Raw genomic sequence first — 26,748 nt, 5'->3', positions numbered from 1 at the left:
AGTGAAGAGTGGTCAGTGATGTCATAAAAGCAAAGTTAAGGGACAGTTTCAAAAACAATGAAATGGTTACAAGGGTCAAAAATATAATCAGGATTAAAAAGTATCAAATAGATTTGGCAATGTCATATTGTTGTTGTTAGGTGCCGTCAAGTCGGTTCTGACTCATAGCAACCCTATGTACAAGAGAATGAAAGACTGCCCAGTCTTGCGCCATCCTCATAATCGTTGCTGTGTTTGAGCCCATTGGTTCAGCCACTGTGTCAATCTATCTCATTGAGGGTCTTCCTCTTTTTTGCTGACCTCTAACTTATCAAGCTTGATGTCCTTCTCCAGAGACTGGTCCCTCCTTATAACATGCCCAAAGTATGTGAGACAAAGCCTTGTTATCTTCACTTTCAAGGAGCATTCTGGCTGTATTTCCTCAAGACAGATTTGTTCATTCTTCTGGGAGTCCATGGTATATTCAATAGTCTTCACCAATACCATAATTCAAAAGCATGATAGAATTTTACTAGACCAATGGCTTCTTTCTTGCAAATACCTTTTTCAACAACGTAAATGGCAACTATACATGTGGACTTCACAGGACAGAAAACACAGGAATCAAATAGACTACATTTGTGGAAAAAAAGATGGAAAAGCTCAATATCATCAGTTAAAACAAGGCCAGGATTAGACTGTGAAACGGACTATCTACTGTTCATAAGCAAGTTCAAGTTGAAGCTAAAGAAAATTAAAACAAGTCCACGAGAACCAAAATACAACCTTGAGTATATACCATCTGAATTTGGAGAACATCTCAAGAACAGAGTTGGTGCATTAAACACTAGTGACCAAAGACCAGACGAGTTGTGGAATGAAATCAAGGACATCAAAACTAAAGAAAGCAAAATGTCATTAGAAAGACAGGAATGAAAGAAAAGAGCAAAATAGATATCAGAAGAGACTGAAACTTGTTCTTGAACATAAAGCAGCTAAAGTGAATGGAAGAAATGAAATAAAAGAGCTGAACAGATTTCAACGGGCAGCTCGAGAAGACAAAGTGTTATAATGAAATGCACAAAGACAGGTGTTAGAAAACTTAAAAGGGAAGAACACACTTGGCATTTCTCAAGCCGAAAGAACTGAAGACAAAATTCAAGCCCTGACTTGCAATTTTGAATAATTCTACGGGCCGAATATTGAACATCACAGGAAGCATCAAAAGAAGATGAAAGGAATACACAGTCACTGTACCAAAAAGAATTGGTCAACATTCAGCCATTTCAAGACGTAGCATATGATCAAGAACCAATGGTATTGAAGGAAAAAGTCCAAGATGCACTGAAGGCATTAGCAAAAAACAAAGCTCCAGAAATTGATGGAATACCAATTGAGATGTTCCAACAAATGGATGCAGTGCTGGAGGCGCTCACTCATCTATGCCAAGAAATTTGGAAGACAGCTATATAGCCAACTGACTGGAAGAGATTCATATTTGTACTCACTCAAAAAAAAAAAAAAAAGCGATCCAACAGAATGCAGAAATTATAGAGAGATTTGGCAATAGAGAGGTCATTGTCAACCTTTGACAGAGTGACAGGGAGAAGGAGTTACAACTTTATTGCGGTGGATTGGAGAGTAAATGGGAGATGAGGAAGTAGAGCCAACAATTATACTAGGGAGGCAAGAAGGTGGAGAGTGCAGCATAGTAGGTGATTAAGTAGAAGATGGAGTAATTATGGCTCTGCTCCAAAAACTATTGATGTGACAGCATGTGAAACATGGATGGATGAGGAAGACAGCTAAAATTTATGTTTAGCTTTTATTGAGGAAAAAATGAAGTTGAGTTGAGATTCTCTAATGTTTAGAGAAAGCAAGTGATAATATGAGAAGAAATTTTACCTTCCAGGAAGAATTGAAACAGTCGCTGATGGAGCGACTGTTACCCAAGTGGCAAAAGAAGTGGTTAGGAAGTCGTAAGGTTTAAAACATTTGATTTCTATCTGAAAAGCAATAGGAATCCATAACATTATAAAAATGAGGTATTCTATCATTTCCTTTGGTGTCCCTGGGTGGCACAAATAGTTAAGCACTCAACTTCTAGCCCAGAGTTTGAACTCACCCAGAGGGGCCTCAGAAGACAGGCTTGGCGATCTGCTTCCAAAAGGTCAGAGGCTTGAAAACCTCAACTAACAACAACTACATAACTTCCTTTAATAAAAAGTTTTATAAGTTCACACTACCAAAACTGGCTTGTCAAAAAAAAAAAAAAAAAATGCATTCTTGAATTTCTCTATAATCATTTCTTTAAGGTAACTTAAGCTTACAAGTTCTGAACCATGAAATTGCAATTTCAAAATATACAAAATACACAATTCGTGTGCTTATATATAATGACATTAATCAAAAATTGTATGAAATCATAGCATTTTAGAACTGAATGGGTGCTTCTGCTTCATTTTATGGGCGAAGCCAGTGAGGCCTAGAAAGACTACATGGTTTAGCCGTGTTTACCCAGCTAGACCTGAACCCAGGTCTTTGGACTCCAAGCCCAGTGCTGTTTTGACAAAAACTGACTGGATGACACACTGGGATATTTTTGATGTTGCAGAAAGGAAGAAAATAGACAAATTCTAATGCCATGCCTCATTAGGGACAATGAATCCTTTTGTTTGCATTTTCACAATTAGTACCTTTTCATCTTGAGCACATCCTCACAATTTGCTTTGTTGTTTCCCATAATTGTCATTCATTTTTCAGAAGGGTTTGGTAGTTATCCTGTATCCTAGGAAATTTGCCCCAAAGAGAAGATGATGTTATGTCCTTAACACTTTCCTTAGAAATGTCTCTTTCCTACACATCTTCAGAAAAGTTCCTCCCCCATTGAAGATAAACCCATTACCATTGCCATCGAGTTGATTCTGACTCATAGCGACCCTATAGGACAGAGTGGAACTGCCCCATAGAATTTCCAAGGAGTGCCTGGTGGATTCGAACTGCCAATCTTTTGGTTAGCAGCCATAGCACTTAACCACTACACCACCAAAGTTTCCCTATTAGAAAGGACATTTTATTGGCGGTTTAGAGGAATAATGGTGTTCTGGAAGGATTTGATTGTTCAAATAATTACAGGATTCAAACACCAAAATCTAATTTTCAGAATTACTTACAGATAGTTGTTAACAACGGCTATGGGCAACTGGTGTGTTTTGTGTTTGCACCAAGAAGCCGGTCCCTGTATTTTCTTTAGCTGAAGTAATAGGTTGGTAATTCAGCATCTGGACAATCTGGTAAGGCTCCGACATGGGGGTGGACGGACTTTGGTTTTTTTTTTTTTTTTTTTAAGGCTGGTGACTCCTTTTGGAAAACTCCTCAAAGAATAAAAATCAGAATGATATCACATAGCCAGCTCATGTCACACCAGACCATTTCTGAAAATAAGAACATGTTCTCAAAATGAAGTAATTTATATTCTTAGCCGTGCTGTATTGTGTGCACCGAGTAATTTCTGGAGAACAATGTTTCCTGTGGCATATTGCCAAGACTGGCTTTATTTGTTTTTCATTAGGCTTTTCTTTATCACGCTGCTGTATACCTGCATCATTCTGCTTCCTCCGAACGGCCGGTGTAGCTTAAGCATAAGAGTGATTCTATGAGTAGGTGGAGTGTTTTTGTCCCCTGAACACCCATTTTTAATCCCTGGCTATGGTACCATACTAACGGCTTTAATCCTGCTAAGAACTTTCGATTACCCATTTGTAATGTAGCCTGATATCAATTGTTTGCATTCAACTATTCTGTCCCTGCCCAGGGAAAAAAATTAGTCTCACTTTGCGCCACACGAGACCTGCCTCTCTCCTTCTCCTTTATTATCTCAGGAAAAGGCATCAAGATCCACCTCATAGCCTGATCCTGGAACCTGTGTGTATTCTACATTTCTCCATCATTTCTTGCATTCAGTCACCAAGTCAAACTTCTTGGTAGCTTTCAAATTCATCCACTTCACTCTGACTCCCACAGCCACTGCCTTAGTCCCAGCTGTGTCACCCCTAGGACAACATCAGTAGTCTCCCCGTGGTCTCCACGGCCCTGGTATTACCCTCCCCAGTTCATTCTCTTTTGCTCTGAATGTTCTTCAGTACCCATTGTGCCCCATAAATGGGTATTCTGTAACTTTTATTAATAAATATTTTTGTGTTTCATTACACTAATGTTGTATTACATTATATTAACAAGACAAAGTTTGATTTGTCAAGAAAAAAATAGTGATCTGAATTTTTGAGCTTCTCTGGAAACTCCTCAATTTAAAAGGAAAATCTAGGTTACAAACTGAGAGAGACTGAAGTTTAGGGACAAAATAAAAAAATTACAATCTATAAATGTCTGTGTTGGAATATTAATCAGAGGTTTGAAAAAATCATTGAAATCTGAGAATTTCAGGCTCGGAGTGGTCCTTAGAGATCACCTGGCTCAAATTCATCACTTAAGAGGTGAGGACCAAGACCAAGTCACAGAAGCCAAAATGATCTTTCTAAATTTGGAATCTCATCATGTAACTCCTTTTCTTAAAACCTACCCTTGGCTTCCTGTTATAAGCAGGTTCAAGTATAAATTCCTTAGCACACCCTCCAATGTCTGTATACACTGCTTACCTTCGTAGCCTTACCTTTTGCTTCTTTCTCCAACTTACCTCAGAACTCAGTGCTTCTAAATGCACTGTGTCTCTCACCCACAGGTCATTGTACATAATTGCCCCTTTGCTCTTACCCTTGTGGGTGCTAAGTCCCAAGCATTCTTCGGGTATCTGAGGAGACTTCGTCTTGTCTGAAAACGAATCCCAGATCCCCTCTGGACACCTAAGCAAACTGTCACCATCATAGCACATTCACAGCTCTCTACTTGCCTTTGAATAACCCATTTCCCTTGCTGAATTGAAAGGAATAAAGACAGCTGTGGGCAGGGACCTGCATCTTACTCATTTTTCTATCCCCACATCTGGATCAGGTGTCTTGTAAGCAATGTCTTTAAATGAATTCTCACTTTTAACCTTCCTGGTGTATTTCAATTTTTATATCATCCTCCCTCACAAAATGTGTTTTCAGAGGGAAAAAAATGACCTATTCATTCATATTAAAGTATGTTGTTCTTGTTGTTAGGTGCCGTCAAGTCACTTCCAACTCCTAGCAACTCTATGTACAACAGAATGAAACACTGCCCGGTCCTGTGCCATCCTCATGATCGTAATTAAAGTATAAAAAAAAAGAAAAAAAAATTCTTTTTTTTTTTTTAGTTAAAGTATAGGTCACTGATAATCCTAAATGGCAACCCTTCAGGAAGTGTTTATATTTTCACAGGAATAGTGTTTTAAGTCACAGGAGTGAATATCCAATGTAGATAATCCAGCCATAAATAATAAGTCATAGAGATATTTATGAGAGGAGAGAAACTTTCCTGAAGCCTTCAAATCAGTCACATAGGTGACCAGCTCTTTTAGAAGAATAATTCTATGTCTTTGTTTAGAAAAATTAAATCACATGTTTGTTGTGTGTGTGTGTTAAATAAATTCTTGTTATTTACCTACAGTAGAAACAGAATGACTGAATTAACATGTAAAGTTTCTGATTTTCTTTCAGGGAAGCAATGTTATGGAAGATCAGGATTTGTTGGAAATTGGGATCCTTAATTCTGGGCACAGACAAAGAATCCTACAGGCGATCCAGCTCCTTCCAAAGGTAAGCGATGCTTTACTACCCTCGCCCTAAGTATAATTCCCAGTAATTCTAAGGCCAGGCATGCAAAGGATATTAGAATTTAGGACGACATTTCTACAAATTGATTCAGCGTCCAAGAGCAGGTCTTCTTAGATCCAACTAAACTTTCAGACTCACAAAACTACTATGGGCCACACTTGATATGAGATTTACCTGGTGGTGGTATTAGCTGCCGTTGCATAAATTCTAACTTGTGGCAACCCCACGTGTGCAAGGTAGAACTGCTCCATAGGGTTTTCAAGGCCGTGACCTTTTGGAAGCAGATCACCAGGGTTGTCTTCCGAGGTACCTGTGGGTGGGTTCAAATCGCCAACCTTTCACCTAGTAGTTGAGTGCTTAACCATTTGTGCCTCCCAGGGACTCCGTATTTACCTAGAAGTATGTAATATAGGAAACACCACTGCCGACAGGGCAACTTTAGGGTTTGTATTAGTTTCCTTGGGCTGCAGTAAAAAATTACCATAAATTGTGTGGCTTAAAAAAAACGAAGTTCATCCTCTCACAGAGCTGAAGGCTAAAAAAAAAAAAAGGAAAAGAAACCCGATTGCCTTCTAGTTGATCCCGACTCATAACAACCCCATAGGACAGAGCAGAACCGCCCTGTGGGGTTTTCGAAGCTGTTCTCTTTACAGAAGCAGACTGCCACATCTTTCTGCCGTGAAGCAGCTGGTGGATTTAAACCACTGCCCTTTCTGTTCACAGCCAAGCATTTTAACCACTGTGCCACCAGGGCTTAGAAGTTCAAAATCAAAGTGTCGCCAAGGCCAGGCTACCTCTAAAGACTCTATGGAAGAATCCTTTTTTGTTTCTTCCTAGCTTCTGGTGGTTGCCCGCATTCCTTGGTTCTCCTTGACTTTCAGCTGCATCAGACAAGATCTATGGTGGGTGGGTATGGGAACTTTCCTGGCTTAGAGGCCCCATGGCCCTTAAAAGACAATATATCTTGTAACAACTCCATTGACTCTGGGATCCCTACAAGGGACCTGCTCAGGTACAAACACCTTCACACTCATGGAAACCCAAAGTATTGCATCCCCATCAGATATTTATAGTTCATGTATAAATTCTCCCGGTCCAGATGCAATTTACCAATTGGTCGTCACTTTTCTTGTAAGCAGTGTGTTACCTAGCAACAGCTGACTTTGTGTTTCCAGATAAGGATTCAGAGGAGCCTAAAGAAAGAGGTAGGATAGGGTCTGAGCACAGGTCTCTAAAGATATGTAGGATTTGAATCAATAAAGAATACGAAAGGCATTTCAGGAGGCCGGCAGGAACTATATAAATATAGGCAATAAATTGCTGGAAGCATTAAGGGAACAATTAGTGAGACTGTGATTTAAAAATCCAATGTAAGTAAAAAATTGGAGAGTGTAATAAGACAGAATAGAAAAGTAGGCTGGGTCCATTTGTGCCAGGCTAAGGAATTTGATATTTGTTCTAGTAGGCACTGGGGGGCAGACGTGACCAGACCTATGCTTTAGACCAGTTAATCAGGTGTCAGTATACAACAGAAATTAGAAGAAAGAGAAGTTAAAATTGAGAAAGGATTGGGCTGGGGCAAAGTTGGAGGCTCAGTAAGCAGATGAACTGTAAACTTTTCTTACGGAATAAAGGAAGAGCAGAGATAATACCTGGATGTATAGGATTATCCTGTGTTTTGTACTCTCTTCTGCTCTTTTCTTGAGGGATTGTAATTTCTCCTTCCCAGAATGAAAAAGATCAATATTAACCACTGATTCTAAGGAAGTTATCTGATGAAATTTGCTGACTGACAGCAAACTGACTTCCTAATGACAGAAAGTTTATACTTTTGCAAATTCAAGGAAAGTCAAGCGTGAAAGGAGTTTAATAATATATTTCTCTACCCTAAAAAGAAAAGAATAAAACATCTTTAGAACTAATTCTAAAGTCATTCCTCTAAGCATAATATTCACTTTCCTACTTTTGTATCTTTAGTTACAACATTATCCCTTCCCAAGTTTTCTCCCCACACTCAGCGAAGGCAGGGGACCTTGCTGTTTTATGTCCCACTGTATAGCACCTAACAGTTCCTGGCACAAGGTAGGCATCCAGTAAATCAGTGAAAGACTCTCCCTTGTCAGTATGCTCCCCCTCTTCTAAAGCACAACTCAAATCATATCATATCACTTTCCTTGTGAAACTTTCCCTAAAATGGAACCCTGTTTCACCACCTTGATAATTATCACCCTGGTCCAAACCAATCATTTCTAGCTGGACTGCTACGGTAGATTTGAATCTTTCATCTCTAGGTTGTTGTTGTTGTTGTTAGGTGCCGTCGAGTCAGTTCCTACTCACGGCCATCCTATGTACAACCCTGTCCTGCACCATCCTCACGACTGTTGCTGTGTTTGAGCCCATCATTGTAGCCACTGTGTCAATCCGTCTTGTTGAGGGTCTTCCCGTCTTTCACTTCCTCTCTTTCTCTAGGTTAGACTAATTGAATTGATTTCTTATCAGTCCTCTCTGGCCTGGATAATTACATAGGTGTCTTATTTCTGTCCTGTTTACCTTTCTTACCCCTCTGCAGTTGAATTCCACACAGCATCCGGAATGATTCCTCTAAAGTTGTAAAGCAGATCATGCCATATCCTGGTTAAAATTTCCAGTGAATTCTCTTTTCATTAGAACAAAATCTTCATCACAACTTACAAAAAGCAATAGGATCTGGTCCATGTCTGCCTCTATGACATCATCTATCGCTGGCTCCTTCTCCTATACTCTAGTCATATGACTTCCTTTTTGTTCAAAATATGCCAAGTGGATTTTTGCCTCAGGGCCTGGGTTAGTCACCTAGTATTGCTGTAACAAAAATACCCCAAGTGGGTGGCTTTAAAGAACAGAAATTTATTTTTTGACAGTTCTGGTGGAGGGTAAAAATCCAATTCAGGGTCTCAGCTGTATTCATTCCTTCCTTGTCAGTAGCCCCCAGGGTGCCTTGTTTCTTGGTGATCCTCACATGGCATCTGTCTTCCCCAGTTTGTGCACCCTTCTGAGTCTAATCTGCCCTTTCTTCTAATTCACAAGTGATTAGGTTTAGGATAGAGCCCACACTGATGTGGTCTCATTGACATAACAAAGAAAACCCTGTTCCCAAACAGAATTACATCCACAGGTATAGGGGTTGGAACTTCAACACGTATTTGGGGGGGACGCGATTCAGTCCATAACAGGGTCTTTCCATGACAGTCCCTCTGCTTGGAAATTCCTTCCTCCAGATCGTCATATACTTGCTCCTATACGTCATTAAGTCTCTACTCATATGTCACTTTCTTACAGATGCTGCCTTCCTGACCTAAAATAACATCACTGTCCTTCATATTACCCTTTACTTTTCCTCATAGCATCTGTGATACCTGAAGTTAATTATTCATTTGTTCTGTTTTTTGTTTTTTTTTCTTCTTCTTCCATGTTTTTCATCTCTCCCACAGGATGCAAGGTCCCTGAAGTTAGGGACCTTGACTGTCTTATTCACTTCTACATACCCAACCCCTACAATAGCACTTGGCACATTATGGTCAAGAAATATTTGTGAAATGAGAGAATACACTGATCTCTCTTTCCTCTGAGTTTTTATTCCTCTATGTTTGTTTCTGTTTGAAGATACTGAAAATATTTTACCACTTCTTCATTATAAGGAGTCCCTGGGTGGTGCAATTTAATGCATTCAGCTGCTAACCAAAAGGTTAAAGGTTCAAAACCACCCAGAGGTGCCTCAGAAGAAAGCCTTGGTGATTTTCTCCTAAAAATCAGCCACTGAAAACCCTGTGGAGCACAGTTGTATTCTGACACACATGGGGTGGCCGTGAGTCAGAATTAACTTGAGGGCAACTGGATTTTCTATGTTAAAAGCATCCTGAGCCCGGAGAGAATGTCATACACATCCTTGAATTTCCCATTGCACTTAGCCTAATGCGTGTACATTAAAAGAATGAAAGAATAAGTGCTTGGTTGAATGAATGAATATTTTCCTCATATGTTATTCAAACATAATTTTTTTATACCGTAGAGTGCTTGAATTTTAAAATATATCTATAATCCCATACATGCCCTTTGATAATGAAAGACAAAAGAAACCAAACCTAGAATTATTTGGGGGAATAAATGGAGTGTTTATTTTTAAGATAGAACTCATGCCTGTTAGAGAAAACAATATAATAAAAACGATACAAAATTAAGCTTCTACCAAGAGGCTGATGAAGAAGTGCTTACTACGCACACAAAGGAGTAGAGAAGATATAAACACATCCAAGCACGTCCTCAGCGACACAAGCAGAATGTTATAGTGCTACAAATTGATGCTTTGCCTTCTTAGGTAATGAGCCCAATCTTCAGACGGCTCATAGTGTAATTCTACCGCCAGCAGTTTTATTTGCATTTACTCTAACTTTGCACCGCCAAAAAATGGACAAAGTGTCTCTTCATTTTTTAATGCCATTTTGTCTTCAGAATATTTGTGTTCTTCATCTGTCATGAGAAATATTCCATGACTGCTACCTGAGATTCTTTAACATACTGTGTTTTAGGATTGGTGAGATTGTTCCCAAATAGAGAAAAGATGGTTTGCTTAGTTCATCTTGATCTGTAAGCATACTTGGGTGCGTGGTTTTCATGCTTTATTTGTATTTGTTGTTTTAAGTTTCAAAGAAAAAACTTCATTCCTTGGCATGAATGGTTTTTCTGTGATGTGCCCTTTTTAATACTGAAATATTCACCAATGCAAAAATCTGTATGTTCTAAAGTACATTTGATATATTCAACACAGAATGTGTTCAATACATTCAACGCTTAGAATACATTCAACGTATTCTGAGATATCTTTAGAACACATATTTTCTCTTGCTGTGATCACAGTAATTTTTCTCCTCTATCCATTCTTTCCTTCTGCTTTTGCAATGCCTGACCTTTAGCAGTAAAACCAGATTATCAATTTTCACCCAGCCTCCACTTCTCTCACTGTTGTGGATTGGATTATGTCCCCCCAACAGGTGCATTGAAGTCCTAACCCCTGTACCTGTAAATGTGACCTTATTTAGAAATAGGGCCTTTGCAGATATAATCTAGTAAAATGAGGCAACACTGGATTAGTGTTGGCCCTTATCCAGGATGGCGGGTGTTCTTATAAAAAGAGGAGAAAAGACACAGACACACAGGGGAGAAAGCCATGCAAAGATGGAGGCAGAGGTTGGAGTGAAGCATCTGCAAGCCAAGGAATGCCATGGATTGCCAACAGCCACCAAAAGCTAGAAAAAGCAAGGAAGGATTCTCCCCAACAAACTTTAGTGGAGCAGGACCCTGCCAACACCTTGACTTCAAACTTTTATCCTCCATAACGGAAACCCTGGTGGTGTAGTGGTTAAGTGCTACAGCTGCTAACCAAAAGGTCGGCAGTTCGAATCTACCAGGAGTTCCTTGGAAACTCTATGGGGCAGTTCTATTCTGTCCTACAGGGTTGCTATGAGTCGAAATTGACTTGATGGCAATGGGTTTGGTGTTTTTGTTTTGTTTTAGTCTCCATAACTATGACAGAATAAAATTTCCGCTATTTTTAAGCCACCCAATTTGTGGCAATCTGTTAGGGAAGCTCTATGAAACTAATATGCTCACCACAACAGGCACAGTCTTTTCTTAGGTCTAAGTATTTCCCTGGACTTCTGAAGATCGAATATCACCCTTATCTCTTTTTATAAAGGGAAACATCAGCAGTTTCATGAGAAACTGGCTTATTTTGTACTTTCCTAGAAACTGGAGCTGTATTGTGATTTTTCTGTCTGTTAGATAAAGGGAAACTTATCTGATTACTTATTTGCAATGTACAACATACTTTTGTCCAGGAAAGAATCTAAGCTGCCAAATCAGGGAATTACCCTCTAATCAATGTTCCCTTTAAAAGGGGGCATAATCTCTTTTGTCCTTTGACAGTATAACAACTAGAAGTCAGAAATTCAAAGGATCCAGAGTATTTTTGTTTAAAGATTTGTAGGACTTCATGTCAAGTCCCATGTTGTATCTGCTCTCTTAATCTCTCATCCTGAACTGATATTGTATTCCAGCATGCCAGAGACATTTTATCTAACGCTCACGTCATTTTTCAGTATTTCCTCTTCTGATCTTATTCTGTATAAAACATATTATAGAAATCTCTTTTGGAATTATTTAGTCGTTGACTATGCTTACTATCCCCCTTTCCTTTGCCCTCATTCATCCCTCAACTTACCTGGGTCTAACTCACTCCTCTGCGGCCACTTCACAAAACAGGTGCTAAGATCACCAGAGCAGAAATCTTAATAAGCCTCTGTCCATCTCCTCCTTACTTGAACTTCATTAGACTCTGGTACTATTGACAGGTGTCAACAATGTCTTCTTTGACTTCCACAATGCTTGGTGTTCCTTCTGCCTCTCTGCCACTCTTTCTCCTTTGCCTGCTCATCCACCTCTATCTGGCCATTAAATGTTGGAGCTCCTCAAGACTCAATCCTAGGCATTCTTCTACCCTATTTCTTTATGTTTTTTTTTTTTCAGTTACCATTTATATCCTGTTGATTTCCAAATTTATACCATCAGCCAAGATTTCTTCTCTGAGAGCCAAAACCATATAACCAATTGTGTATTCAACATCTGTACTTCCGTATCACAAAGGCTCGGCACGTCAAAAATTTAACTCAAGGCTCTTCTCCTTCACAAAGCCTAGTCCTCCATTAGTGTTTCCATCTTAGTTAATGGCATAAGCACCCAACCAATTGTGCAAATCAGAAAACTAAACCTAAGAGTCATCTTCGACAGCCTCCAAATTCATCGCTTATCAGCTTCTTCTTCTAAATATCTAGAAATTGCCTGTTAGACTCTTGCTCAATTTTACAACCTCCTCCTAATTGTTCATCCTACATCTGCTGTTCCTTTTTGCATTGTGTTCTTCACCTTGCAACTGGAATGATCTGGTCAAAGCATAAATCCGATCACATCACTTCAAGAGCTTTTTGTGGCTCTTAGGAAAAAGGCCCACCCTTGCCTGTCTCTCTAGCTTCATCTCTAGCCCCTCTCTGCCTCTTCACTTTGCTCAGACCTACTTTTATTTGTATAAAGGGACCATGCATCTTCCTGTCCCAGGCCTTGGACTTACTACCCCTCCTCCTGGAAGGCTTTGCCCTATTTTCCTCTTTGCTTTCACATCTCAAATAACTTCCTCAGGAAACCTTTCCTGACTCCCTTGCCCATATGTTCAATAGGATCAGAACAAGCAACATGTGGTTGTCAGGTGCTGTTGAGTGGTTTCTGACTCATAGCAACCCTATGTACAACAGAATGAAGCACTGCCCCGTCCTGCACCATCCTTACAATCGTTGTTATGCTTGAACCCATTGTTGAGGCTCTTCCTCTTTTTCACTGACCCTCCACTTTACCTAGCATGATATCCTTCTCCAGGGACTGGTCCCTCCTGATAACATGTCCAAAATCCATGAGACAAAGTACAAGCAACATGTACTTTTCCTTAATAGCTTATAAGGCAGTTTGAAATATAGATTTGTGTGAGCATTTTATTAATATCTGTCTACCCTGTCAGAATTTAAGTTCCTTGAAGGTGGAGACCATCTGTTTTGTTTACTGTTTATCACCAATGCCTAGAAGAGTGTCACATAGTGCATGTGCAAAAATATTTGATGACAAAATAATGTGGTTATTACAGGACTCATGATCATTTTAGAGTTCCTGGTATTCATTGTTTAGTTCATTGCCACTCTACTTCTGCTCTACTGTATAATAAACACCTGCATTTTAGCTGCTCTTCATTTCTAAGTTCAGTTTCATTTAATCAATATTGTTTGAACCTACATAGTTCCAATTATTTTTTCATTAAATAGCACTGAACACCTCTAACCTCTATTTGGATTAAATTACCTCTTTATCATATTCTTAGTTTGAGATCTTGCTAAAAACCGAAGGTCCCTGTTATTCTAACAGAAAAATATGATAAGACCAATCACTAGAAAAAGACATCATTTTTGGTAAAGTAGAGGGTCAGCATAAACAAGAAAAACCCTCAATGAGATGGACTGACAAAATGGCCACAGCAATGGACTCAGACACACCAATTATCGTGAAGGTGGCTCATGACCAGGCAACGTTTTGTTCTATTATACATAAGGTTGCCACGGTTCAGAGCTGACTCAATAGCAGCTGACAACAACAACATTATGTGATACAAATAAATCAATAATCTTATAAAACATTTCAAATTTTAAAAACATTTATTATTCATTGATCCTTATTACTGAAAGGAACATATTTTTGTCTATATTAGGGAAGTAAATTGGCAACACTCTGCTGGACAAGACTTTAAAGATGTTAGGGAAGAAAATACATTAGAAAAATAACTAGCAAAGCTGGAAAGTAAAAGGGACCATTTAACTTTAGGCCTGAGCAGAGCAAATAGGTCAAAGCAACAGTTGACAAAAGAGTTTGTGAGCAGGGATGTAGAGATGCACAGGAAGAGATTCAGAGCTCAAATGCTTTTAGAGATAAGGCAATAGGGAGTGGTGGAAACTGTGGCAAGATGGAGAATGAAAGCCCAGTTGTTGTTAGGTGCTGTTGAGTCAGTTTCGACTCATAGATACCATATCCCTCAAAAAAAAAAAAAAAAAATTGGTGGTATTTTTTTTCTTCAAACATTTTGCTAACAAAACAAAATATTAGTGGCCAGATTTGTTATAGCTGTCACTTTCCTACTCCTGTATTATACAAGAAGAGACTCTCACCAGAAATGAGAAGTCTTAATACATTGTGGATTGCAGATTATTTTAAAGTTCAAAAGGAGTATTGTAAATGTGACATTAGATAAATTTGGAATCCTGTCCAAGTCTATGCTCTTAAAGACTCTAGTTCTTACAAGGTCCTTAAAATTCAGTCTTGATATTTTAATTCTAGTCTTGATATTTGATAAAGGTGTGGGTAAGCATTAGGGGAAAATGGTACTACCAATGTAATTTCTTTAAATGTCTAGAAAGTAAGGTTCAGTCTTATTTCCTTGTCACTTAGAAAAATGATAGAAACTCATTCCTATTTTTCAGAAGAGCAATGGCAAAATATAGGCCACAGGCACAGATGCTCTCACGGTACCTTTTGACATAGTAACTCTTCATTTTCCCATCCCATTAATCACTCACCCTCCTTCTTTTTACTTGTATTTCTTTTTTCACTAGCTGGTGTCTTAAAACTTGGTTGACCCAATGTTGGCCTATCAGCCAGTGTACATCCAGTTAAATATATACTTAAACAGGATTCCATACACATTAACATATGCAGCATTTGCCTGGAGGCCAAGGTTAATATATGATGGGGCTTACAGTCTACCTGAAGGTATAGGTTATTCCACTTCATGTCGTCCTTTGTGAGAGAGGCTGTGGTGTTCCCAGGGTCCCTATGAGCACCAGTCAGCTCTGAAAATGTCTTATCATTCTGGGACAATCAGTTCTGCTCATTTAGATCAGGGATTAACAAACTTTTTCTGTAAAAAGCCAGATAATAAATATTTTTTGCTTTCAGGTCATACAGCTATTCAACTCTCGTGTGAGTGAAAACAGCCATAGACAATACAGAAAAAAATGAGCATGGCTATGTTTCAGTAAAACTTTATTTACAAAATCAGGCAATGAGCCAGATTTGGCCTGTGCTTGTACTTTACTGACTCCTAACTTTTGCTATCAATTAATCCTCAGCTAGACTAAGAGCCTTTCTGTAATTCTGAGAGTCTTTGAGACAGGGAAGTAATTAAAACCAGAAACATAGCCTACTGTGTCAGACTAACCAAAGATTCCATGATGGCCCACAAGCGTCTGAACATTATCTCAAGATCTGGGTAACAGGAGTATTTTGTAGTGATTAACAAGGATGACATTGGCTGCACATCTATTAGAAAAGGTGCCAGCCCCTTTGGCTGTCTTCATGGGACTATGTACTGTTCAGTGTTCAGCATTTGTTTTAATCAATAAACAAAGTATTGAACACTTTTATGCTCCCAGATTGACCCCAAAACTATAACTCTCACAGCGCTCTATTCCCATGGCTCAATGCCCTCTTCATTCTCCTTCCTTTTCCTGATATTCCTTCAGTGACTTCTTATACCAGATCCATTTTATGCATTAATAATCCCTAGAATTCAGTTTTAATTCTCTTCTTTTCTTCCTTTACACACTCTCCCTAGGTGACTTCATTTGCCTGTATGGCTTCCATTATCATCTCCACATGAGTGACCCCAAGCCTCTCTCTCTAGATTTGTAGACCTATCTGTCTCAGGACACCTCTATATATCTATAACACAGGAATTTCAAGATAAACATGCCAAGCTGTGCTCCTCTTCTTCGAAAATCCTGGCTTTCATCCTTTTGTTGTAAGAGCCTAGTGTATAGCAGGCACGTTGCTTAGCAATAGAGTTACAATAACGAGCAATATACACACAGCCCTTGCCCTAAGTCTAATGAAATTTATAATCTAATGAAGAAAACAGATAATTTATAAAGAAAAGTTATTTATAAAAAAAATACAAAGTGCTGGGAATACACTCGAGAGGAGCAGCTGTCTTACTATAAAACTGTGCAAAACATCATTCAAGAATTTCAGAGGAAAGTGGCATCTGGGGTCTTAAAAGCTAGCAAGTGGCCATCTAAGATACATCAATTGATCTCAACACACCTGGAGAAAAGGAGAATGAAGAACACCAAAGACAAAAGGAAAATAAGAGCCCAAGAGAAAGAAAGGGCCACATAAACCAGAGACTCCATCAGCCTGAGACCAGAAGAACTAGATGGTGCCTGGCTACCACCAATGACTGCCCTGACAGGGAACGCAACAGAGAATCCCTAATGGAGCAGGAAAAAAGTGGGATGCAGAACTCAAATTCTGGTAAAAAGACCAGACTTAATGGTCTGACTGAGACTGGAGGGACCCTAGAGGACATGGCCCCCAGACTCTCTGTTAACCCAAACTAAAGCCATTCCTGAAGCCAACTCTTCAAACAAAGATTAGACTGGACCATAAGACATAAAATGATACTGATGAAGAGTGTGCTTCTTAGCTCAAGTAGACACATGAGATTATGTGGGCAGCTCCTGTCCGGAGGTAAGATAAGAAGGCAGAGGGCAACAGGAGCTGGTTGAATGGACGTGGGAAATACAGGGTGGAGAGGAGGAGTGTGCTGTCACATTATAGGGAGAGCAGCTAGGGTCACATAACAATGTTTGTGTATGAGAAACTGACTTGAATTGTAAACTTTCGCTTAAAACACAATTAAAAAAAATTTTCAGAGGAAATGTTGGTGCCATTGGAGAATGGGGAAGAAAAAAGGGGAAATTGGCCTTAAGGCCAAAAACATAGGTAATTTGAGGTATATAAATTTTGATGTGACAGGAAGACTTTCAGGTCCTTCTTATTCCTTCACCTGGTAAAGCATATAATCAGGGCAATAAACTCTAATCACTATAACAACTACAAAATCTCAGTGGCTTAACACTATTAAATTTATTTCTTACACATGCTAAGACCAAGGTGAATCAGGCAACTCTTCTCCAAGTAGTAACTCAGGAATCCAAGCTTCCTCCGTGACATAGCCCCACCATCTTGAAATCCTTTGATTGTTGCCATATGGGCAGGTTAGAGAGGAATATACACCACAGAATGTCTATTGCCAGGCCTGGGAGTGCATCACTTACTTTAGACCACATGCAATTCACCAGGGCTCAGTTACATGACCCTCACTAAACTGCTAAGTAGGCTGAGAAATATAGTCTCCTTTCCAAGAAATAAGAGAATTCTTGAGAATCTAGCCATTCTGTACCAGAAACGCCATCTCCTTTCTGTACCTCAATGTCCACGCTTCTTCACATGGGTAACCCCTATTTATTCCTTAAGCCCTATTCCTTCGAGAAACCTTGATGCCATTCATCCTCTCTTTGGGCTGCATTGGTTTAGCCCTTCTGTGCTCCCATTAGCTGTAAAATAATTACCTATTGACTAGTTTGTCTCTCTCACTCAAGATTAGGATCTTTGTTACCTTTGTCTTCATTTCCTAAGCTTGTAACACACAGCACCTGGACATATTCATGCTCAGTTAATGTTTATTAGACTGGACTAAACCAAATAAGAATGCAGACTAGAAGTCAGTCCTGAATGGGTCAGGTTAGGACTCCTGAAGACATTTCTAGGCTTAGCATCTCTATTTTGAAATGTTTTACAAAGAAATAAGGCAGGTCTTCTGTGCATATGACACTCACAAATGGTGACCTGCATTTTCCTAGCGTGACCTCCTCCCCCATGCCTTATGCTTTCTGTTTACAAGTAGAAACCAATAACTAGTCTGTTCTTCAAGGACACATTGGGAGAACAAATAATAGCCAGGGATTATAAAGCTGTTTGCGCCCTTTGAAATGACAAAGCCCACTACACACAGAGTCCAAAATGGCTAGCATTGCTTGGGCTGGATATCTAAAGAACTGCTGGGTATGAGACCTGTGCAGTCTGAACTAACTCATCAATGTTTTCTGCTCCAAAGAGTTTATGCAATTTCCAAAAGCAAGATGGCTGCTGCGTTCTTCCTAAGCTAAACAGGAGGTTTTTTAATATTTTATTTCAAATAAATTAACCTTGGAATAGCTTATCATATATAGACCAAACCAAAACCAAACCCACTGCCGTAGAGTTGATTACAGCTGAAATACCATTTTTAGTCGTAATCTTCCCTGATATTTACAGAGAAATAGGGGACAAATTATGCAAATAAATAGGTTCTGATCTATTGCCGTCTCTAGCACCTGCCATCCTTCATTGCTGAGAATTCACCGCCATTTACTAAAGAACAATGTCTCTCTTGGAGTGATACTGCAATCAGTAGTAAGAGTAATAGGGATTCAGATATCCTAGCACTTTCTCTTCCTGACATAATTCTTCAAAGTATAATCACATTTTAGAGTTGGAAAAGACCCTAAAATAAACAGCTCGACCTGTCACCTAGGTTATTTCATACATGAGGAAATGAAGTCTTGGTCATATCAAATGACTTCCAGAGACAGATTGTTCCTTAGGGACAGAATTTGAACTAGATCACAGGTTTCTGTGCTCATGAAGATAGCCTCCTAGGTGAATACTATTGTGGAACTCTGAGGATGCCCGTATATTTGTGAGAGAGACTGAAAAGAGTAGGACAGAAAGAGACTCAATGACTAAAAGCAAAAGGTAGTTTATAAAACTGGGCTTCCTTTTAAGGTTCAGGCTTAAAAAGCAGTTTTTGCAACCTCAGTGGACCACTGAACTCCATTCTCATGGCTGGAAGGGAAGAGCTGGGGCAGAAATCTAAAAGCCCTAGAAGAGCAGGAGGGAGACAACCATAAAAAAAAAGAAAGGCAGGGAGAGACAATGTCAGCTGTCCAGCAGTCACCAGGGTTCAAGCCATTTGTTTATCCTTAAAGGTGGCTTTAGAGAAGTTTCACAAATAGCAGGCATTGCTGTTTCAAAGAAGGAGAGGAGTTATGAAATAAAGTAAAATAATCTTGTTTATTTTCTTCTTTACATCTGGGTAGAAAAGAAGGAAAGATAGGTAAGATGGAAGGGCACTCTCTAGAGACAGTGCCGACACATCTTCAGAGTATTAAACTCCATAGAGATGACATTTAAAAATAAAAAAAATTTTTTTTTTTTTTTTTGAGCAAGGAGGCAGCAGGGTACAATTGTTGAGAACATGGCCAGACTCCCTGGGTTTGGATCTTTTCTCTACCTTTTACCTAATCATATGACTATGGCCAATTTCTAAGGCTTTCTGTGCTTGTTTCCTCATCTTTGAAATGGGCACATAATGACTTTACCTACCCCATAGGGTTGTTGTGAAAATTAAATGAGTCCATATTTAGTGGTGCAATGATTAAGTGCTTGGCCGCTAAATAAAAAGTTGGAGGTTTGAACCCACCCAGTGGTTCCATGGGAGAAAGACCTGGTGTTCCGCTTCCAAAAAGATTACAACCAAGAAAACTCGATGGGGCGGTTTTCCTCTGTCACGTGGGTCACTATGAGTCGAAATCAACTTAGCGGCACCCAACAACAAGCAAACAGCATATTTACAAAATACTTACAATGGAGCCTCGTGCTATATTTGTGTTTATTAAGTAAGTTTTTAAAAAGAAAATTAAAGATGAGCCCTGGAAAAAAAAGTGAGGTTCCTCCAGCCCTTTAATTATACCTGAAAATTACTATTTCAGGCATTATCAGTAAGCAAAATGAATCTCCTTTTGTTCATTCATACAACGGTTATCTATGAAACACCTACCGCATACCAGGCACTCTTCTAGAAGTTGGAGAGTCAGTGTTAGTAAACAAGAACTACAGGGTCCTTGTTCTCATGGAGTTTAATCCTCGTGGATGACACAGACAAAAACAAGTAAAAATACTGTCATATAATTTCAGAGAATGAGAAATGCTAGGAGAAAAAGTTAAATAGGGGGAAGACAGCGAGTAATGGGCGTGCACAAGGTTATTTTAAGTGGAAAAACTACGATTCACACCCAAGCACTTTGACTACAGGAACATAGTCCCTAAACACCTCACAGTATTATCTAAACACTGTACTTCAAAGCACTGTAAGGACGCTAAGGGGATATTGAGATGAATAAACTAAATAATCCAAGTAAAGCACCTTTAAGGAACTTGCGATCTTGGAGCAGGGGCTCAAAGATGAATTTTCTTGAGCTTTTAGTTAAACTTAATTTAATCCTAGTTTAGCCACTTACTACATGTGTCACCTTGGGCAAGTTACTTAAATTCTCTGATCTTCATAATCTCCATTTTCTTGTCTGTAGAATGGAGATAAGAATAGAATGTACCACATTAAATTACTGTCAGTTATAAATGAAAAAAATGCATATGGAGTGCCTGGCACTTAGAACCACTCAATAAATATTAGTTATGGCTGCTTGCACTTGTTCAATAAATGTTTACTCAATTAACAAAAAAACGATGTATTTTTGACACTCTGTTCTTGCATGGACCAAGAAGTAACAAAAAGGGACTCCATTATGATGTAAGAGAATCTGTGACTAAAAACACCCATTAGTATACTGCACAGTGAGCTTTCCATTATCTACTAGTAAATTTTTCACTGGACAGATTGTTCATTTTTAGGTAAGAACAGCCTGAAAATTTCTAATTTCATTGTCATAGTTATCTGTTCGATTAAATGTTTTGGAATACAGTTAGAGTCATTGTTTAACCCGTCAGGAGCTAAAAGAGAAGATGTTTAAAGTCATAACTATAGCCTTCCTATTGAAAAGATTAAATGAATAAGCACAATACTGAGAGGCTTCCTGTATGCATTAGAGGTAATGCAATCAGTTCTCAACCCTAAGTGGGAAATGGGAAAGGAGTTGGGGGAGAAGAGGTACCTTAAAAGCAAGGGCTTAATAAATATACACAGCATAGAATGGAATGGAAGTAAACTGAGAAGCTGACTAGTCAGACCTTGGCAGTATATTTCCATTAGTTTGCTAAAGACATTGTGAATTCATAGAAGAGCAGAACTATGTGAATTTACACAAGAGCCCTAAATCCTATCCACCATTTTGAACAAGCCATTGTCCTCTGTTATACAACTGAATTAAGTACTATACAACTGAATTAAACGCTAATTTGCTAGTTGAATATAATGTGACTATATTTATTATTTTCAACCAGTAAGCACTCAGTTGAGAAGTCTGTGTCAATTTATGTCTGCAATGTGTTTGAGTATATACTTAAGTCCCAGTTACTGTACAAGGAAAAAAAAAATGAATTTACACAGCATAAAAGGGTTGGAATAATAGTAACAATAGTACTTATCTAACCTCGAGGGATAATGCAAACCAAAATAAGTCCAAGGCTGATCCCTATGAGGTGAAAGTTAGACATACCTTCACTCTCCAAGCTTTTTACTAATTCTGACACCAGTCGTCCCTCCCACGGCACTCTCTACTTCTCTGCTGGGTTCGATAATCCATTGCAATGGCCACGCAGAGCTCACAGGCAGTACTTACAGTTAAGTGGTTTATTAAGGAAACAAAGGAGTACAATTCATGATCAGGATCAATAGGCTACAACTCAGGATCAGGAAGCACACAGGCAAAATCCGAAAGGCTCTCCTGAAGAAAAGAGCACATCTTTCCCTTCTTCAGTGCAGGAGAGCTCTCTCAGCTACTCTCAGCCATGCAAGCAAGCAGGCCCTTCTCTTTGCCATGTACCCCCTCTCAGCCATGCAAGCCTCATCTCAGCCACCTCAGGACAGGCTCCTCTCAGCCCTCTCAGGACAGGCTCACCTTGGCCCCGTGAGGACAAGTTCCTCTGGGCCCCCTGAGGACGAGTTCCTCTGAGCCCCCTGAGGACAAGCTTCTCTTGGCCCTGCTGTCTATCACCACCAACTTGCCACTGGGCCCCTTCTAAGCCTGTTGCTGTCTTCAGTATATACAGCCTTTGACCCGTGTTACAGCACTTTTAAGAGGTTCCTTGCTTCATTTCTCTCTGTGTGGTTTTCTCTATGCACATTAAAAACTCCTTTGTTATGGAGACTTTTGAGGTAGCTCTGGACGCTCCACACAAAAAAAAATGACCCAAAGCATCTGTTTAGCTTGTTCAGGCAAGTAGAGATATTTTTTTTTTTTTTTTCTTGCTGATAATAACCATTTTCTGAAATACAGCTAATCCCATCAATCCAGCTATGAATTTCATTTATCACTTTGCCCTTCAAGCAACAATGAGCCAAGGACATCAAGCCCAAGCAGATACCTGTAGTCAGCTACAATGGAGCAGGCTATGCAGTGACATAGTTAATGTTTACCCACCCCTAAGCTAAGCATTTTTCATTACATGATTTTTTTTGTGATTATTTTTTGTTGGTGATCAATGGGATTTTAAATTTCAAATGTTGGTTATCTTCATACCCATCTTTTGGCTTTTGACTTCTAGCCTTATGGCTGATCTTCTGTGGACCTGTAGTAGCACTCTACTAGGAATCCACATTCGTCAAAGACATTCCTGAGCATGATCAGAATGACACTGCAAGCCAAGACCCTGTGTTCATAGCAAATGCTTATATAGAAATTTGGAGTCCCTGGGTGGTGCAAATGGTTATGTACTCCACTACTAAATGAAGAGTTGGTGGTTCAAACCCACCCAGAGACGTCCCAGAAGAAAGGCTTGGCGATGTGCTTCCAAAAGGTCACAACCTTAAACACCCTATGGAGTGCAGTTCTATTCTGACATGCACGGAGTCACTATGAATCAGATTGACTTGACAGCAACTGGTTTGGTTGTTTTTTTGTTTTTTAGGATGTGCGTGTGTATGTTTGTTTGTTTGAGTGGTGCAAAGGGTTAACAAGTTTGGCTGCTAAAGTTTGGAGGTTTGAAACCACTGAAAGGCACCTCGTAAGAAAGGCCTGATGATAAATTTTCAAAAAATCAGCCATTGAAAACCCAATGGAACACAGTTCTACTCTGACACCCATGGGGTCACCATGAGTTGGAATTGACAGCAATCGAATTGGTTTTTGGTTTGATAGAAATTTACCATGTACCAGGCAATGTTCTAAGTACTCTCAGGTTAACTCTAAAATAAATGTTTTAAATCTCAAAATTTTAAATCCTTGTTTCAATAGCTGAAGAGACTGAGACACAGAAAAGTAACTTGTCTAAGATTAATTATGTACCTAGCAAGTGGCAGAGTCAGAATTCAAACCCAGGCAGCCTGAGTCCACAGTCTGTGCTGTTAACTGCTATCCTCTGTTGCCTCTATTGCCAGAGTGGCCCATCTTTGTACTCTATCAGTGCATTCAGCTTTGGAAAAATGACTGGTCATTTTCGCTGTCTCCCACAGATCCATCCTCTCCTATTCTAGTAAACAGAGGATCAACTTTTATTTTTTTCCATTAACAGATAATACTGTTTTTATCAGAGGGCATGATTACTCAAGAAACTGCCAGATTGCTTTACATTTTAGGTTTACTTGTTCCATGAATCTATGACAGTGTAAGTGCTAATGAGGTACACTTGAAATTATTTCAAAGGCTATAATTTATGAATTGCAGAGTCCCAACAGGTTAAAAGCTTTTTCTTTAATGCAGCATCAGTTTTAACCCTCAGTTCCTTCTCTGCTTTGAAGCCACTGCTTGGTAAGAAAGGATTGTATTTGCAATTTTCTAAATACTAAGAGGTAAATGTTTTGTAGAAAATCTTAAGTGTGAACTTTTTTCCATGAATGTACAAAAAATTATTGCAGTAACTATAGAGAAGATTGATTTCCCTGCCTCTCACCTCTGGCACTCAATTACATCATCACCTATCAATATTTACTGATGTCCACTTTGGGCAGATCACTTTTGTAAGTGCTACATGACGCAGACACTGAGGAGCAATGGACCTTACAGCCTGAGGTCTTAGCATCCCTGGTAGGATTAGAGCTAGCTGGAAGAGAGCCCTGGCAACTCCAGATGCATGATGTCTGCAAACACCCACATGCCCGGAATGTTCATCAGTGATTCACGTATGCATTCAGCCATGCAGTCAGTTCATTTTTGTCCCGATGCTAGCTTTAGAGATGGGGATGCAAAATGGGTAAGACTCAATCCTGGCCTCCAAGACCAGTATAACAAAAACTAAAATATTATGTGAAAAATACTACAAGAGTAAGGAAGAGCTAAATGCATGGGGGTTAGGGCAGATTGTCTGGATAGGTGTATAATACTAGAGCTGAATCTCAAAGAATGTATACGTATTTATAGTCAAATATGGCAGCAAGGGGGTCATTCCAGATAGAGAATTCTGCCTGTGCTCCTGCTAGGACTAGGGACAGTAAGGAAAAGTGGATGCCCATATTCATCCATTCTTCCTCAATCTGTGGTGAATTGATGTTCACACACACACACACACACACACACACACACAATTTACTGACCGCCCTATATATTAACCCCAAGAGAAACTATAGAAGAAAGTCTTCTCAAATTTCTCCAACCCACTCAGAATTTTTTTCTTTCCTGGACTTACAAAAACATTTGTCACTTAATTTATTTTCTTATATTTGTATATATTCCAAAAGTCACATACTCCTGGAAGGTAGGAACTTTACACTCTTTTGCCTTTTTATAATTACCTGGAACGATGTTACATACATATTTTGTGCTTTAAAATCCTTGTTGAATTAAATAATAACTATTAAAACTACTATAAGAAATGACTCTCTACTGCAAATTCCCATAAACAGAGCTGAAAATGCTTATTCACTCAGTTGTCTCTGGTCATTAGAAATTTTGAACTGACTAAAGAAAAAAAAAAAAACTATGACACTTGGAAACATTTTTCTGAAGGACAAAGATTGTTTATAGTGACTGTTGTTCTCACCCCAATCAAAATGCAATCGTTCTTAGATTATACTTTTACTGCAGATATAAAAAGCAGCCTCAGCGCAGTCCAGCTAAGGCTTCAAAATGAGGTTACGGCAACAATCATAGATCAGCACTTCTCTATATTTTAGACTTCACTGAAATTCCTCCTAGTGATTTCTTCTTCATCTTACGTCACATAGACACTGTTAATCAGACCATTCAGTGGCCTTGCGACATTTGCCCTTTTCTGCCTCTCTTGCTCTAGTTTATTGTGTGACATCTTCTGTCACCAAACCTTGAAACTGTGCCACCAGGGGCTACCAAAAGTGCTCTCAGGGCCGTCAATATCCTCCGAGGGTCCCAAATCTGCCTCTGATGACTGCCAAAGGCTGCGTCAGAGCTGCAGGTGCCCAGTGTGTCAAAGGCCCTGATGCCTGTGCTCAGTGTCTTCCCATCAAGAGCACCTTAGCCAATGCCAGTTGAATGTGCTGCTGGTGCCACTTAAGCCTGCCAACGTGGGCACCATTGCCAACTGCTGGTGCTCAATGTTGAGTGCACTGATATCTGCAATTGTGGCTCCATCTCTGCTTACTGATGAAGTTGCCGGTGCCAATTCTGCTGACTCCTTTTGTTGCCAGTGTTCCCAAAATGCTCCATGATACAGCTCTTTCAGTTGAAGCCTCTTCATCCTCAGGCATGGTCCATGGGAGCTGGACCAGGGCTCAGTCAGAGTGCCAAATCCTGAAATCTACTCCAAATCACCTGTCCCCTCTGACACTCAGCTTTGTCCTGGACTCCCTTCCCTAAGCGGAGAGTCTTTTGAGGCCCCTGCATTCCTCACTGGACACACAGTCCTTTGAGGCCAGCCCTGCCAGTCATCCATACATTCCCACAGATGGCAGATGAACATTGTTGGGTTCAAGCTGAGATCCATGCCACATAGCTGCAGCCGTCAAGCTCTTGGGTTCCCAATCTGTGTTAGATAACAAGGAGCATCCGTTTTGGAGTTCAGGAAATCATGCTGCTCTGCCTTCAGAACATATCCAGAATCTGACCACTTCTTACCACCTCTAGTCTACTGCACTGTCCAAGCTGCCAGCCTTTCCCCTGATTCCTTCCACAGCCTCCAAACAGCCCCCCTGCTTCTACTCTTGCCTCCCTGGGAGCTCTTCTAGCATCCAGAGTGGTTCTGCCAAAACATAATCAAATCATGTCACACCTCTGATCAGACTCTTGCAATGGCTCCCTGGTTCCCTTGGAAGGAAAGCCAAAGTCCTTACAAGGCCAACAAGGCCCTACCTGATCTGTCCCCCCATTACCTCTCTGACTTGCTCCCCACTCCTTTGCATCTGCACTCACTCTTCCCGCCCGCTTGGTCTGCTTGCTACTCCTTGAACATGCACTGGGTTCACTCCTTTCTGAGAACCTTTGTTCTAGCTATTCCTTCGGCTTGGAATCCTCTCCCCCTAGATGCTAACACAGCCAATTTGCCATCTTTAAGTGTTTGTTCAAATCTTGCTATCTGAACGAGGCTTCCTCTGTTGCTGTCGTTGCGTGCCATCGACTTGATTCCGACTCATAGTGATCATATAGTG

General features: G+C 39.7%; 1 protein-coding gene across 8 annotated transcripts in view; it reads left to right on the top strand.

Annotated features, from left to right (window-relative positions):
* The window catches only part of ANKS1B (ankyrin repeat and sterile alpha motif domain containing 1B), a 1,421,217-nt gene that overhangs the window by 1,010,164 nt on the left and 384,305 nt on the right, over positions 1-26,748 (top strand). For all 8 annotated transcript variants that reach the window (XM_049884161.1, XM_049884160.1, XM_049884159.1 and 5 more), the window contains one exon: positions 5,616-5,714. In XM_049884161.1, coding sequence (XP_049740118.1) covers positions 5,616-5,714 — 99 coding nt within the window. The remainder of the gene's footprint in view (positions 1-5,615; positions 5,715-26,748) is intronic.

The sequence above is a fragment of the Elephas maximus genome, chromosome 4, assembly GCF_024166365.1.
Source record: "Elephas maximus indicus isolate mEleMax1 chromosome 4, mEleMax1 primary haplotype, whole genome shotgun sequence".
Lineage (NCBI taxonomy): Eukaryota > Metazoa > Chordata > Mammalia > Proboscidea > Elephantidae > Elephas > Elephas maximus.
The sequence above is the reverse complement of the archived record's forward strand: the minus strand, read 5'-3'. Positions and strand labels throughout refer to the sequence as shown.